This window comes from Melopsittacus undulatus, chromosome 9 (genome assembly GCF_012275295.1).
Source record: "Melopsittacus undulatus isolate bMelUnd1 chromosome 9, bMelUnd1.mat.Z, whole genome shotgun sequence".
NCBI lineage: Eukaryota > Metazoa > Chordata > Aves > Psittaciformes > Psittaculidae > Melopsittacus > Melopsittacus undulatus.
Genome location: NC_047535.1, coordinates 20616563 through 20634301, shown reverse-complemented (window position 1 = coordinate 20634301; position 17739 = coordinate 20616563). Strand labels below are relative to the sequence as shown.

At 40.8% G+C, this 17739-nt stretch overlaps 1 protein-coding gene across 1 annotated transcript in view; it reads right to left on the bottom strand.

Moving 5' to 3' along the window:
* The window catches only part of LOC101877824 (tropomodulin-2), a 31330-nt gene extending 15353 nt beyond the window's left edge, over positions 1-15977 (bottom strand). Inside the window, exons 1-3 of the mRNA XM_034066238.1 lie at positions 15923-15977; positions 5876-6084; positions 3963-4125 (exon numbers count right to left, since the gene is read on the bottom strand). Coding sequence (XP_033922129.1) covers positions 3963-4125; positions 5876-6001 — 289 coding nt within the window. The 5' untranslated portion in view covers positions 6002-6084; positions 15923-15977. The remainder of the gene's footprint in view (positions 1-3962; positions 4126-5875; positions 6085-15922) is intronic.
* Between the last annotated feature and the right edge of the window lie 1762 nt (positions 15978-17739).

Below are 17739 nucleotides of genomic sequence, written 5' to 3'. Positions count from 1 at the left end.
TAAGTAACTTCTCTGGTTCATCAGGCTCTGTGTAAGGATTTCTAGAATATCTGTCCTAAATAGGAACTAATCCAAAAATGCATAAAATAAATACTTACAAACTGCCAGTTGCTATGGCTACAGTTATCAGCCCTAACTCCCTATACCCCCATTCCTCATTAATAATGGGGTTTCACTGAAATTTGAGAGCTGTTCTGTACAGGCTTAAGCCTTCTTTTGTACAGCAATTAATGTAGCATGTTAACAAGTTGAAATATGGCAGAGCATATATAATCTGATGCATGCCATACGTTTGATTGTTTCTGCCAAACATCTCCAACTTTTCCAAACCATGATTACAATCAAAACCAAGGCATTCCCTGCACAATTAGCCCCCTAACTTGAGCTCATATTTAACACTTCCTGTGTTTCAACCACTCTGAATAGCCCTGTCAGCTCTGGAATTTGTTTTGGCTTGTTTTCTAGCACAATCAAAACCTTATGGCTATGTTCAGTACATAGAGACCAGTGCAGGCAACTGAATTTTATCCCTCAGCAGATGCCTGGTACTGCTTTTTGGTCAAGAACTTTTTAATAAGCTATTAACAACAAAAACAGAGAAGCAGAGACAGTAGATAAAAGATAATGATGTATCACAGCCTATTCTGGAAGGACGATATTTTAAATGCCACCTTCTTTTCAGTTCATCATTGAATTTTGAAGTCAGTATCAGCTTTGCATGACAAATGTAGGAACTGGTAGAAATGTCACTTAACATTTGGTAGCAGCATCCCACTTCCTAAATCTGAAAAAATAAATGCTCTCCCAGTAGCAGACAAATACCGAAGTATAAAACACTGACAAAAGCTTAAACCACACTTGACATATTCTAATCCTACTGACCTACAAATATTCTCGAGTGGTAAATAGTGCCAAATGGTACACTGGCACCACACCTCTCATTTCTAATTATACACCACTGGATGCATTTTAAAGCTAATGCAGAAATTATTTTTTAACCAGCAGAATTAGTGTAAAATTAAGTTGGGACTATTTATCATATGGCTACATTACAGTGCTGCTATAATGCAAAGAAATCAGGCATCTATATAATAGAATCATGTATTTACCCATCTTTAAATACACTTTAGAGACCATCAACATGCAGAAGGTGAGGAATAAGCTTTTTCTCAAGAGATATCCTTCTTTAGCTGCTTTTGAGGACACATTTTAGAAATGTAAATTATTTATCCTGAGCTAATTACTAAGCTTTGGAAGAATACTAATTATTCTCTAATTAAAGTGACTTTAAATCGAGCACGTTGTATCACATCTGGCAGAACTGCTTTATTTCCTTGCATGGAAAACATCATCTTATAAATGCAAATCAACTAATTAGTGTTTTAATACAGTTATTTTGTTATTATTTTTTTTAATTGAGTGTCAAAATAGGTAATGCTGCAGTTACAAGCATGGATTCTATGATCCAGAACCAGCCACTCACAGCCTCTGTGTAGCAGTCCTCATATATCACCAGATTCACCATATCAGCGGGATTATGGTACACTTTATGGGAGATTTTGGTGCATTTGGCACTCAGAGGTTTCAGTCATGTGTTTATAAGGCTCAGATTGTGCATGAAATCTTTGCAGTGCAGAGCAAGGGGACAGAGAACAAGAAAAGGAGGCAGCGAAGCCTGGTGCTTGAAGTCTGGTGGTTTTTCTGTAGGACACCTTCTGCTGAGCAAGCCAGGGGCAGCAGAAGAGAAACTCAAGTACCAATAGGGATGCACCAAGCTTAAAATAAACAGATTCCTTCTAAAAGCCAGCTCCCTTACAGCAGCATGTAAATGAGAATGTGCAGTCCATCCAGTTTGCAATTGTCAAGGTACTGAACCTCATCAGACCTCAGATTAATTCAGTTATTTCTAATGTTAACAAAGAAACAGAGGGTATTTTCATGGTATTTGGCTTTTGATTTCAAAGCAAATTCAGTAGAATTATTTGTATTAAATTGTAATTGTAAAATGACTGCGGAAATCATGGAACATGTGGTTGTTTTCATTTGACTTAATCTGCTGAAGCTGATAATGAAGACTTAGTCAGGAACTGGTGGTGTACAAGGAACAGGGAAATTAAGGGAATAATTTCTTTAGCCTAAAATGTTTCACAACCTCGTAATTGTAGTAATTCTTAAAATTGTAATTTTGAAGTAAATGATCACAGTGACTCAAAAGCCAAATTAAGAATAGCTTTAAGTGCTAGCATGGCTGAACTAACTGTGGTTAGGAAAAAGTGAAATGTGTGGTTATTGGTGTTTGTGAAGCACTGGTACTTCCACGCCTGGGACACCAGGAATTAATAAGCAGCGCTAATAAGCACTCTAAGGGTATCTGGAAGCAAACGCAGGAATAATACTGCTTTAGCCTCATCAAAAGAAAACTGAAATAGAATAAACGGGCCAGTATGCACAACAACACTGTCAGGGACAATACAAGGATTAGTTTTGTACAGATCAAGTGCCAGTCCTATGGGTATATGTGATTCCACACACTGCTGGTTTTTTGTGTACTTCTGTTTCAGGCACGTTTAGAAATCTTGAACATGACTACAGTGCAAAATGCAAAGTCTTAGCCCTAAGTCAGCAAATATCGGTGAGACCTGACTGAAGATAGTGGTGTAAATATGCAGAGACCTGCAAGCAGTAACTTGTACTGCTCTAACACAGCAGTGTGTAGGAGACTGAAAACAACTGCTAATAAATCCATACTACAATAAACCATTTTCCTTTCTGTACAGTATGTGCTTGCTCAGTCCTGCTACCGGCAGGATCACTACAGTGTCACTGCATTTCACTGGGCTCAGAATCAACCCTGTGAATAGCACTAAAGCACAAGTTATGATGAAGGAAGAAGTAGGTTAAAGAACATGCTGCATGATAAAATAATATGTAAATCAGATCTAGCTGAAAAATATCACATTTGTCTAAAACCATTGTTTCCAAGACTGATAACACAATGTAATGATAGTAACAACTCTTGGCCTGCAAATAACATTTTCTATCTTTGATAATGATACATGCAGTAAAAAATGCTGCTGTTGACTTTCTTGAAATCTGACCTTTTCCTTAAGAGGATTCCATTGAAATAATGGCAAATTCATCAGAAGGCCAGAAATGGACCCAGACATAGTAAGTTCCTTCTTGAATAAACGGGTGGCCTGAAGTAGGCATTTTTATTCACTTCATATATAAGTAAGGAAAAGGAGATAATGGTGCTAAAGGAACACTGTTTACTTAAAAATATGACTGTTCCTGTAACCCTAAGGTTATCCTACCAATGTCTGCATGATTAGTTAGGTTTTCCTGTTTTCCCTTTTTTTCCTGTAGCTGTAGGACAAAGTGAAGCAGAGAAACTGTCTGCATTAAATAGCATTGCCAGATGTGCTAGTAAACAAGTGGAAAAATACTCATTTTCTGTAAGTGTGTTCCCTGAGGTATTACAGCAATTATAGGCAATACTTACTCAGAAAGGCATTTGTATGTTTCCTCCTAAACACTCCCCCATTATAGTACCCTTGCATGGGCCTAATGCTGGACATGGGAACAGTCCAAGTCAGGTTGGTGAGGCCACCTTTGTCCATGCTTGACTGCAAATAGAGATATTTAATGATCTGGGAGCTGCTCTTGGAGCCCTTTGCTGGATGGGCATTTTTGTGTTCCCATTCCCTGGTTAAACTTGCCATTGTAACTCCAATGTAGCAAGGCACTTTGCACCACTACATGGCAGATTAAACCACCACTTCACCTCCTGCCTCAACAGCTCTAGATCTGAGCTTCACCCCACACAGAGCTTCACTCCTGAGCTTCACCCCACACAGTAACAGCCTTCACCTCTTTTGTCCCAGCATATTCCACATAAAGGCCAGGCACAGCAGATGCCTGTACCAGGCAGTCCATTACCCAACACCCACATGAAGATGGACTGTACCTTTTTTTTTCCCCTGTAAATGGTACAAAATCTTCTCTGTCTTTGTGTTCCAGTGCTTGCTTCTCCAGGTAGGAGAGCAGGCGCTCTCTGTCGAAAGGGCCTGTGGCAGGTTTCGTGGTCTGGTCCTTTTGCCGAAATCCCGCTGGAAGCAAGGCATTCTGTGAAAGAGAGGTAGGCATGTAAAGGAGAGGAGGCAATTTCATACAGTGTTCCTAATTTCATTTCAATGGTGCTGGGTTTTAAGTGAAATCATTCTTTGCATGTTACTTCACATAATGCTCGTTGGTGACAGCAATAACACACATTACCTAAATGTAACCATTAAACTCAGTATACCTTTCAGGCTTCTTGACTGTACCACCTATTAGTATTTTTATTAACCACATTTACAATCACAGCAACAAAGACCTAAGCAAGATCAGAGCCTTTTGTGTTATACATAACCACAGAGTCTGAAATCCAGGTAAAGAGACCAGGATAAATTTTCTATACATTTCCTTTTTACTTCATTTTACATTTTACTCTTTTCCCTCTACACTTTTTTTTTCTCTCTCTCATGTTTTAAAAAATTACTTTCATGCTAATGCAGATGTCTCTTGGGCTTCAGAAATGGGTGGCATACACAGAAAGTAACTGGTGAATGATGTGGACTTTAACTATTTAAAGTATGCAGGAAGTAAAGACATGAAGCCCCATGTTAAACATGCAACTGTGTGACTCTGTGATTGCATCTGCACCCCTTAATACAGGAAGATGTGTAAGGCTCCCACATTTCAGTCCAAGAAATCCCAGAAAGGAGTACAGGTATGCGGATGTTGCAGTACATGTGCCGTAAAGCCAACATGTTGAAGATGCCTCAGAATACTGCATCACTTTGCAACACTTTGTTGTTGGCCAGTAAATCTGATCGATGGCAAATACCAGGTGAATTCTGAGTGCATCCAGTGAACTAGTCACTAGACACTTTACCTGTGTGTGCACAAATGCACTCTGGGCACTACACATTTACTGCACATATTTAGCCTGACTACAAATGCACCATGGCCTGCTTTGGTTGGTTGGTTGGCTGTTTTAATGTTCTCTGTCTCCATTTGAGATGCCAGTTACTTGAAAATACCAGAAAATGCACTCTAGAAGCGTTAATAGTGAGGGAAGTGACACCATGGAGGGAAAGAACAGTAAAGCCAACCCTTAATTTCCAGGTAAATTTGTACTATAGAACTAGGAGTTATAATTCAACTGTGTTTCTTCAAATGTATTTTGTTTCCAGAGTTAACTCCTTTTCAAATCCCTACAGTTTGATTTTGGGGTAGGTAGTCAGAATTCCCATCCAGCACACTTGTGACTGTAACCTCACTATTGTGGGACCAACTAGCTCCTAGGCCAGAGATCTTTAAATTCTTTGTGGGAGTGTCTTCAAATATTCATATTATCCTTGCTCTCTAGGAAATGACAGTTGTGTAGCTGAGCCTTATTTTTCTTAATCATGCCTAAATATATTCCCTTCAGCTAGAACTATCTGTGCTGAATGACACCATCAACAGATTTCAGAAGTTCAAAAGATCTGATCTGCACAAACACACGTTATGTTTGTTTATTGCTGTGCTCACAATTAGCAGCCATAAAAAGCTTTTCATCATGCTGCAGTGTACAAACATGATTAAAGATATAGTTTGCAGACAAGCTCACATCTAAATAGACAAGGGATAGAGAAAGGGCACAGTGACTTGTACAAAAGCAAGTAGCACATTACAGCAGGAATAAACCTGAAATGTCCCTATCTGAGCTGCTCCTACTTTAGGATCCACTGCCTCTAGTGTAACAGAATACAAATATAAAATGCTGTAGTATGTGGCATTTATAAAAGGCAGTTTTTGAACTATGAATCCCCTGGCCACCATCACTAACCTCAGGATCAAGGTCATCGAGAACATGCTCTAGCTGTTTCAGTTCATCCTCTGAGAGTTTGCTGAGTATTTCATCTTCATTGATATTCTTGTATTTCTCCAGCTCTTTTCGGAAGGGCAGAGACATGGCTCCTGCTGCACTGCTCGACTGATGTTGCTTGCCAAGATTTCAAACATAAAGGAGTACAGAGCTTCTTGGGGCTTCACTCACTGTTAACAGTAAAGCATTATGAGTATCTCCATTTAGCTGATAGAGTCCTAAAAAGCCCACATGCTGAGAGTCACATTTACACTTGATTAATGAAAACAAAGCAACAAGATGTCCTGGCTCATTGTGGGAGTGTGGGAAGTGCTGGGGCTGCCTGTGTAGCAGTAGCCAAGAAACAGCAGGGAGGGGTATGGTACATTTGGGAATCTCAGGGGTGCAGCAGCAAAGAGCCTTGAGACATAGATAAGAAAATACATTAGGAACTCATCCTTTTCCATAGAGATAAATCTGTTTTATTTAGTTTGCTTAGAAACAGCAGAATCTGCTTATAGATTCACAGAGAACAGTCTAATGATGACAAACAAGATACAAAATGATATGCCTTGTGGTATTCTATCTTATCCCGGCTTTGCTGATGGCTGAAAGCAGGCCTCCATTGTCTTGGCTGTCTTTTTGGTACATACTGGTTACCTAAGCAGCTGTAAAGTATGCTGCTTGGTAGTCTTATTTCAAAATGTTTGTTTACAACATGTGATAGTACTCATCATCAAAATAATTCTTGCAGTAAGGATATACTTTAAAAAATCATCTGTAGATTAGTCCGCTCCATGGGGCACCTGCAGGCATGCAAAACATGGTCATGAAAACACATGGACTTAGTATTTCACAAAATCTTTAAGTCTGAAAACATGAACTTGGTTCCTTGTTAGATGATCCCAAGTGATAAGTAAGAAGAAAGTGTCATTTGCATGGCCACAAGAGTCACTATGATATCATTTGTCCTTATGAAGAACTCTGTCTTTAGTCCCCCTTTTTTTTCGTGTCCAGAAACAATTCTAGAGCCAGAATCTGCCTGTAAAGGGATGGAGTGAAAGAGAATTAATCTGTGATCAGGAACAGCATTTGCTGGGGACTTTTGCTGTGCTCCAGGCCTCCCAAGTCTTCCCTGTTTCCCACTCCAGGACCAGAGCTCTCTGAATTGCACAGCCAGCTGTGCAGTTTTACAGCTGAATTTCTGCATTTGCATATTTCAAAGCTATGGTTGATATGGGAAACAGCCAACTGGCACCTACAGCTGCCTTGTGTCTGAACCCAGACTCTGATTTCCTTTGGCCAGGTCCTTAATCGTCATAAAGTAAAAATCATCCATGTGGGTCCTATTGTTCTTTATATGTGCTAGAAGCCAGATATTTATTTTTCTTCTATTCCAAATCCAAACGAAAATGTTGCATTTACATAGGGTTTCACTATTAAAATACTAAATATTAAAACATATTTATTTTTGCTGTCTATCAAAAAGACTAGAAATTGGCAACCTGTAGAAAGGGAAGAGAGTAATCAGTAGAATTACAAACTTCAAACACCTGGAATTCTATGAACACTGCAAGGCATGATAAGCCTTGACTTGAAACACTTGAACATCCTATTCCAATTAATTCCTCTACACGCTCTCATTTTCTACCTTATTACTGCTCTATTTTCCTGTTTCCATAGCATGCTATCATTGTCAAGCCATTCCCAACGTCATGGTAGAATTCAACTGTTCTTTAAATTGTGAGTAAGTTTTAGGAAGTTAGTCAGCATCTGATGTTTCACAAAGTTACAGCCATTGTGAAAATTTCTTATATTATAAGGTTCTATCATATGTGATACGTTTGAGAGAGATTTTGGCAACAAAAAAGTCCAAAAGAACAAATGCTTTTCTGTACCTAGTGCTTAAAGAGAACACTAGTTCTACATATGTTTAATTGATACAATTTGTTATCAAAACTACTTGTTAAATAATGAAAGCGTTTTATTTAAAAGAGATAAGTATATCTGTTTAAACTGTAAAAACAAATTCAGCAGCAATACATTGCTGTGCTAAGGCACCAGGTGCCTTCTCTAAGTTTCTTTGCATAAACTCATTAAAAATGTAACATTTCAGCCAGCAGTCATTAAATGGGCTGGGAACTTTCTTTGAGGGGATTAGAGCTTTTTAAAACTCTTTAACAGTTTAAATGGTTATTTTATTAGAGTTTAATCTCATCCCTGGAAAAGAAGAAAATGTAATCACAAGGGTAAGTTAATAGTGTTGGGAAAGTAACTAGTAAGAGTACATCAAGGTTTCCCTGGCTGAGGTTCAGCACTTCTATTGTGCAGGATGCCTGGTGCCAGTACATCCCCCTTAGCTGTATGGTACTGCACGATTCCCACCTGGGAACACAGCTAAGAGTTGTTTTACTGGGAACAGCAAGACATGAGTGTAATGGCTTTTGTGGAAAAGTTTGCACAGTTGAAACCAGGTGCTAATAGGTAATTACTGCAGAACTTGACTGGTATGCACCAGACATTTCTGATTTCTTTATGAACTATCTCTGTGCTTAGCCACAGACGGAAATGTGCCAGAGGGCACTTTTCAACATGTGGCTGTTTTCAATATCATAACTGTTTCCTTTTAATTATTAGGAAGAGAAGGTATTTGACCATGTGCAGCAGGGACACCCAAAGAGAAATATAAACACAGGTATTAAGGATGTATCAGTCTAATGTCTCTCATGGCATGAAGCACGATGTTGGATAGCCCTTGTTAGACCAGCAGTACATGGAAGAGCTTGAAACCATGTTTTTCTTGCACACATACATTTGCAGCAGAAATTCCCTTGATATTTTCCCTTTCACTACTGAATCCTACTCTCCTGTGACAGAAAAAAGCAGAAGACACGGCTTAGGGAATTTATTTGTCCACAATCCCTGTAAGCAGTAAGGCTTTCGTGGAGCTTGCACCCTGCTGAAAGCTCTGGTGAAGTGCCTATCGTTCATGTCCTGTCTTTATGCTCTCTATTGACCTTTCATCACAGTCACATTATGGGAAGCCAAGGGAATGAGATAAATGTGACAATTCAGCATCATTCAGTCTGGGAAGGAAATGCTTAAGCCCTGAGTTCCCATACTTTGGAAATTGCTGTCTAATGTGATGATTATAATCTCCACCTTCCTAATTGGATTTCATACTGTTAATTTTGTATATGTAAACAAGACCATATGCTGTCTCTGCTGCTTCTGATTGTGGTTTGACTTTTCTGAGTGTGAGCATACTGTTTACTTTTTACAGATTATATCCCCTTGATTTTCTTTGTTATGGTTACTGTATGAAAACTTTCATCTGTTAAAACACAGTTCCAATTAACCAACAACTCCTAGCTAGTGTAATTTTGAGCGTACAAAAGCAGATCAGTGTCAAACAGTATAAAGATATTCAATGTAATCACAGAGACAATATGCTACACTGCATTAGGAACACTGAGAGAAGCAGAATGAGGGACCATGGGTATGACTATGGAGATCCACTTCAAACTCATTGGGAAAAGTGAAGAGTGAGATTAAGGAATGAAGAAACACAAACCCCATTTGGCTTTTTCCATATAGTTTAGAAGCATCACAGTTTACAAGGGGCTCTAACACCCACTGCTAAACAGCAAAGCATGCTGTTAGATGCCCAGCAGGTGAGATCTATGCTGATACATAGTGCAGGTACCATAAGGGGTAGCATCTCTGCTAATCAGGTGCTACTTTTAAATCTTTGTGGAGCACAGATATTTCTCAGTGAGCTTCAAAGAATCCATTGCTATATTTTTACCTTTGATTCCTTCTAAAGAAAGAAATAGATACTCCTGTCTTATTTGAGACAGCTTTTTCACCCATGCCTGTCAACATCAGGAGTCAAATATGTTTTCGAAGACAAAAAGGGTGTCATTAATCAGCCTGCATAAAATCAGTATTATTCTATGTAGTCAACATTTGCTGTGATGTAACTCTTTCATACTTTTCTGTGTTCCATAAGTACTTTTTGGTTATAATCCTTATACACTACTGACGGGGTTTTCTAGAGTAGCCAGGCTGTAATTTCTGTTGATAACCATAATACTGTTGGAATTTTCTACTGCTGATACAGATACTTCTTTCTGAGAGGGAATCAGTCCTCTGCTGAATGAATGTTAGATGTCAGAGAGGTCCCACTTGCATTTGCTTGGCTTGCTTCAGAAGTGTTGGAACAACCTGAACTGTAGAACCTTCTATGGACCAGGAGCTACAAAGGCACATCAGGTCACTCACACTGTCTAAAACACAGGCTATATACCTAGGAAAACATAGTATCTCTGGGGTCCTGTAGCAATGAGAATCCTGTGATACAGATGATGTGGATTTCTAGCTTTCAATAGTGTGTACAAGCTAAGAATTTCGAAGCTGCATGGCAATGTGCATTTATGATGTAAAATGACGTGCTGAATGGAAAATAATCCATGAAAGTTCTTTGCATCTTTATAGAAAAAAAGATCTTTTTTCATGATCAGATTTGAGTTGTTCTCATTTTTCCAAATCACAGCAACCGATGTTCACAAAGGAAATCCTGATACACAATCTATTTCAGACTATTTCTGTATCCACAATGGTGGATATTTGTGTTTTGAAAAACAATTGTGAAACTGATCTATATGGAAAAATTCTTCCCTTTCTTTCAATATTCTCAAGTAGATAAACATGAAAACAAGAAACGGGTGGAATAAATCCCAAGTTAACTTGATACTGGACCAAATAAATAGGATTGGGACCATTATGATTAAGAGCAGCATTTGTGCAACACAAACAGATGCTCAGTAGGAGGGTGGTTGTCCCAAGCCATCCAGGCAATGGAGTGCCAGCCAGGGGACCTCTCTGCAGTCCAGGAACTGCTATGAAAAATAAGGCTGGGCTGTTGAAAGCTCAAGCTTAATAAAAAAGAGGGAAATACTTCATTATTTGATATATAAATAAGGGGTGGGTTTTTTTGTTTTTATACTTAAAAAACAAAACCAATATATTCTTTCCGACTATGAACATATGGGAGATGTATACCTAGAGATGATATTTTGTGGTTCAAAATTTCCCTTGGTTTTAAACTAGGGGGTTCATAAATCTCAGAAAAGCTAGGGAGAATGTACTGGGGCTAGCACAGCACAAAAGTATGATAGGAATGTACAGTGAAGCATTGTGAAACTGATTTTTTTTTGTGTATGATGAAAATGGTATTAGCTACAGGTCCGGATGTGGCTAGAGACAGTAACCACATGAAAGAAACTCATGTAGGTAGAAAATGGAAGAGGTGTGTAGAAAAGCATTTTGTCTTCTAGAATCTATCAAATTTTTTGCTTGTTTCCCCCAAAAAAAACTTCTGAAGAACTCATTCATAAGGAGCACTGAACTGCTCAGGTTTGGTCACCTCTTCTAACCCTTTCAACCCAGAACCCAGCACAATCACTTGGTGGATCAAAGTGAATAACCTGTTTAAGGATTTGTAAAACCAGGTCCTTTGAGAGGGTGTCTGGGGAGAGCAACTCAGGTGCACATGGCACTGAGCTTGGGGCTGGCACTGGGCAAGTAATGATGTGGCCAAATTTCTTCTATTCCCAAGCCCTGTTTGCCATCTTTTGTCATACTGTAGCAAAGAATCCCTAAAAAAGCGTGTATATTTAAAACACTGTTTTTCTCCAGGGCTAACATAAGATGATTTCATGTTCTGTTCCTAGCAACAATCCCATATAGACACTGTTAAATAATTAACAAATATGTTGTCCTAACACTAGACTAGGCCTGAACCTTTAGTACAATCATCAGTGATCAGAAACTCCACTTCATAATTTGATGAGCCCTTCTGAACCTTGGTAATGCTCACACCACTCTGTAGTTTACATGACAGTTGGCTTCTTTACTGAGGGACTGAGGATTCCTATGCAAATAAAATGCAAAACATCAATTCACTTTAATGGGAGTTCAGTTGTGCCCTTTATAAGGAAATAACCGTCATGTGTGTTGCAAAATTATCCATATGAATGTACTGCTATTATAGCAGATATAAAGGGATGAGTGCCCTTTGATTCTGAAAACATGAAAGATTCTTCACTGGTGATTAAAGATGAAACATTAATGCTTCTTCCACTGATGTAGAATGAAGTTATATAATAACTAATTTCTAATTGTTTCTAAGATAACATTAGGGGTATTATACATATTCATTCAAAACATAAAACTAAGTCTTGGGAAGGAAGATCTCTTCACAATGCCTGATGAATTGTAACTCGTTTCTAGGTATCCTCATATGTGTAAACCATAATCACTAGAATTGTTTCCATACAAAAATTATGACTAATTATACAGTGACAATACAATAATTTAAGCCAGTCTTACTTAAAGAAAGCTACCTTTAAGTCCCTCAGTTCCTACCTGCAGGAAAAGGATAACAGAACAAACCTAAGTGTTACAGATATTAGTGGTATTCTGTATGGCATTCTGACACTCCAGTGAGGGACCCAAGTATGGGAAATGGAAAAGACTAAAAAAGACCTGCCCATCTGTTGTGTTTCTGGCAGGGAGAGGCTCCCCCTCATTTTTAGAGGGGTAAAGTTTAGTTCTAAACCAATGAAGCAACCATCTTCTGTTGCTGCTCATTGCAACTGGTAAGCTTGTGGAACTGGAAGGGAGGTTTCCTCCATCTTTAGAACTTCAGTGATACTTTGAAAATCCATGCAAGGTTAATTACCTTTTCTAAAATAAAAACATAACATAGCTACTGTCTGAAACTGAGGCTGGTGTGAAGTGCTAGTCTGAAAATCCTTGAGAGCAGTCTTTTTATACAGAAAATGGGCTATGAAATGGCAGATCCATCCACAATTCGTCATCTGTAAGATTCAGCTCTGACATGAACAGAAACACCCAGTGCTGAGCTGTACCACTGGAAGAAAACAGTGATATTTTAACCTCTTTTAATAAGCACCAGACTGTGCAAGTTTGATTCTGCAGTAGATAGGTGCTGACTGGCCTTGGACAAGGGGTTGCACCTCTTCAAGTGAGCACCACCCCAGAGCATGCATGCTCCCAGTCTTGTGATACAGCAGGCCATGGGTCTGTGGTCCCCAGATGAACATGTATAAAACAGCTCCAACCTCATGCCCATTACAGTAATAGCTGTGACATTTACAAGATGGTGTCTTCATCCTGTTCAGTTTCCCAGATTTTGTGTTGTGTAAAGAATGAAACCAATTGTTGTGGTGCCTTACATACCATCAGCCACACTAGAGCCTTCCCACTTCACTGTCCTGTCAGAGGAAATGCATTGTTTGAGATCAAACAAAAAGTCTGTGGCATGGTAAGGAGCTGAATCATCTTCCAAGTATCAAGCATTGGACCACTTTTCTTTTGGCCACGGGTCCCTTCTTCCATGGACAATCTTGTTGATTTAAGTGCATCATTTAAATGAATTATACGTGCCAAGTGAAAACATAGCAGAAAGAGCTCCAAAGGCTAAGAGCAGATGCTACTGATTGTGGAACTATGATCCTTAATAACAAATACTGTAGGGTAACTTCTAAAAAAAACCAATTTTTGCACCTTCTGTAAGCTTTTTTTTTCTCCTTATGATGTACAGAGACAGCATAACTACCTATATTTTTTGCATTTCAGCTGTAAACCAGAGCCAGAAACCATCTGTGATGTATCCATCCTCATAGCTGAAACAATAAATAGGAGAAGGAAATGTCCCTGGAAACAGACTATTTTCATAGATAACTCTAGGTTTGTTTTTCATTGGAAACATCAATAGGAAAAAGGATACTGGGTAACATTAACAAAAGAGTGTTCCACCTTTGCTGCCAACAGACAGCACACAGAGTGCTACCTTTTTGTCACTGCTGTTCTCAGATTTCCCTGCTTTAGAACAGCAGTTGGGCCTTCAGCTGCTCCTTGAAATAACCCCAGTAAAGAAGGATATAAAAAACAAGTTTACAGATTTCTGCGGCACCAAGTAGTGATGACCAATTTTTCACTGTTAAACAGAGACACTGCTGCACTTGCTAATTGCTACTTAATTGCAATTGTTATTTTTGTTAATGGCCATTTAACAGAACATATGCATTCACCCCAACCTTAACCTACCGTGTGCAAATACATGTGGTTACAGGACACTGCTCCATGCCCCTCAATGCCAATTCCTGCTCAGCTACCACAGACTGTTAAAGGAATACTCCATCACAAGAATACATTAAACTATGAGATTCAATAACTTAGGAATGCTGCAAAAAAAACCTACAGCAGATTAATAACAGCAGAAATGCATAAACATTGCTGGTCAGAAGTTGTAAAATACTGGAAAAAATAATAAATTGGGAAAGGAAGAAAAGCTATGCAGCGAGAGAGCAAAGCGTGCCATTCTGAACAAAATTACTTAGATTGTCAAGATTACAGAGGCTACTGGCAAAGTTCAGGCAAATCCAGCCAAGCTAGGTGGATGGGAGAAATGATGGATATGGAACTCGGGTTGGCAAAGTCACTAAATGATTCATGTAACCTTCTTCACTTTTTACATAGTGATAAAAACTTAAATATATCTACTGGAACATAAGTTATATAGTTAAGAGCTGCACAGCACACAGCACCACAGCAAAGACAGTGTTATATAGTAAGTGGGTGCAGAATAACACGGAAAAGATTGTAATATCATTAGTCTAATTCAGCAAGATACCTCCATACAGCCCCAGGTTTATTTTCCTAATAACTGTATCCCTTGCAAGGCACTTGAGGACCCGATGCCTGCAGTATTAGGCCAACTGGTCCTGGGAGTTTCTTTCCCATTACATGTTCCTACCTCCAGAATTGGAGGACAGAATAGAAGAAGTTCAAGGACTATTTCTGAGAATAATCAGTTAAGGAAAAGCTTTCATATTATAAGAAATTGAAAGACTGCATTGATTTACTACAAATACACAACTCAAGAACTTACTGAAGACTACCTCTACTAAACGTTTTCAAAAGCATAGATCTACAGAGTGTATTATTCATGGTACAAAAATATTATCACCTCTTCAAATTATCTTTAAATTGCTGTTTGATACTGATACATTTCTGGACTTGTTTCATCAGTAATGATGTTACAATGTGGGGTTTTACATTATGTTACTCCTAAGTGCAGGGTGGTCACATGAATATAACCAGGTCTTATTTATTTTTCAGTGTTATAGTCCTCAGATTTCCCTACGTGTTTCTCATTGATCAGCTGTGCATTTTTACTCTGGTAAAAGAAATTTTCCCAAAGCTTCCATCGGAGCAAAGCGCTTTCAATTAGCAGAGGGCCACCCTGGTAATTTTGTAATCAGACAACAAAATAGAGCATGTGGGATATCTGATGCCAATGTGCAGGTTTTGGGGACACGTTTTGCTCACCAAGGGACTGGAAATGTTACTAAATCTGCATCCTGTGCCTGAATTTGTCACTGATACATTTATTCTGACCTGCTCCACGGCAGCGGAGCGTATCAGCCCGCTCGCCCACCCGCCATCCATCCTGCTGTATTCCTGACGTACAAAAGGCGTGAGAGCTCCGGCACAGCTCATCTTCATCTACGAAAATACCTTCTTCCCTTATTAAACTGCTGCATCTGATTTCTGTCATTTAAAGCCTGACATAAAGGATGCGAGCACATCCAAGTAAATACAGCCGCCTTCCCTGGGAAAACGCACTATTAAAAACAATAGGCAGGAGGGAAGGGCTCTCCGCATACCGTGGGAGCCCCGGACGCGCCGCGGCCGCCCGTGCGAGCCCCTCCGCTTCTTACACACCGGGGATGATGCCCAGCGCCTCTGCCGCCGGGACGCGCTGGGCTGGGGCCGAGCCGCCCCGCGCAAGGGATGCTCCGCGCAGGGGATGCTCCGCCGCAGGCAGCCACCCCTCCCGCTCCGCACCGCAGCGCGCGGAGTCCCGCGGAGCCTCCTCCCGGCCGGGGCCCCCAGGCAATGCCGCGGGGCCCTCCCGTCCCCGTCCCGCCGCCTTACCCCTCCGCGGGGCCGGTCCTGGCCGGCAGCTTCCTGCGCGCCCCTCCGCGCCCGAGCGCAGCGCCGCCCGCCGCCTGCGCGCCCCTCCGGCCCCGAGCCCGGCGCCGGCGGCTGCAGGTGGGTGCCCGGCTCGGCGGCTGCGCACCGCGGGCCCTGTACTGCCGGGCACGCTGGGACTCGTAGTCCGGCAGCCCCCGGCAGCCTCCGCGGGGTCCGCGGGTAGCGGCAGCACTGCCAGCCGCAGCCAGCACCCACTCAGCAGCTTCCCTCCCGCCCGTACCCGAACACTCCCGCACCCCTTTACGTGTCTTTTTGTCTCAAACTTGTGGGTGATGCCCCATCTAACCTGCATCCAGACCACGTTTACTCTCCCTCGCCTTTGGCATGATGCAGCCTCAGCCTCACCCCTCCCTGTGACCCCACTATATAGAAGCCATGAACACGCACTGTGCTACTCCAAACACAGCCGCCGCCCCTGCCCTGTGTACATCTCGAAGCAGTTGATATGCCCCCACTACAAGTGGATGCACAGACTGACAGCCTGGCAGATGTGCTGGACAGCTTTGGGCACACGTGTCGGCAGCCAGCCCTGAAGATCATGGTTTGCTTCTCCTGCACACCCTCTGCAAACTGAATCAGCCCAATAGGTCCTGCAGCAGAAGCCGGCTGCCCTCACCAGGCACCAAGACATGTCACTCCAGGGAGCCAACTGCAGAGTAGAGGGTGCTGGTCTCTGAGACTATTTTGATAATCTTCTGCTCTTATTTTAATTAGTTTTGACAAATCCATTTATATTCATGTTTTTATTCTACACTGATGTCAACCATTGGTTGAAATTGTATAATATATAATATTATTTGAATATGCCCCCTGTAATCAGGGGTATGTCCATAATCTAATTTATCAGATTGCCTTCACTGGGCACTGTGCTTTAGCTGAACAGAGGCCCTTGGTTCTAAGCACTAAGTGATGAGTCACTAGCAGCACAAAAGCTATTTCTGTGATTAAAATGTCTTTAAATTTCATGACATGTTGGCAGGAAAATAAGACATCCCCTTGTTAAGAAGCAGATGTGCAGCAGAGGCTTATTTTCTTACGGAAAAAAAGAAGGTGCAACTAGGAAATACAGTACTTTCAGCTTCACCCCAAACCCTGTCAAACACGTCAGGCATCTGTAGGAAGACTTAAGAGCAGAAAACTCAGACTGACATCAGGGACTGAAGGGTTACCTTGGGCTGCTCAGGAACACACTGTTTCCACAATCATGTGCAGAGAGCACAGAGATGTTCCAAAGCTGCAATTATCTGATTGGAGCCTCCACTCCTCAAACTCCTTGTGAAATGGGATATTCAGCTATAAGTTCCCAAAGCTTTCGCTAAACACTCAGATAGAAATGGGAAAGAAATAGCTCCATTTATTCAACAAGTTTCCCCTGTCTCTCTCTGGTTTGAAGTGTGCAGAGGCAACAGGGTGTGCATCCCTGGTTCACTTGTCCAGTACCAGAAGTGTCAGGAATTGTTTTGAGACCTGCTCCTTTGTACTGCTGGCTCAGGCTGCAGATGAACCTGTTGGCTTGGTGTTGGGGTTGAAGCTGCACTGCAAACAGGGCTGATTCAGACATAAGATAGAGAAATGTGGGATCAGGGCTTGAGTGAGTTACTCAGTTATACAAATACTGGAAATGGAAATATATGCTATCGACAAAGAGTGAAAGTTAACTTCAAGGTGTTTGTTTTCTGATAAACTTCTGCAAGCTCTTCACTCAGATTTTCCTGCCACACCTTAAAATGTACTTGTTAAAACTGTTTCTCAGTTGA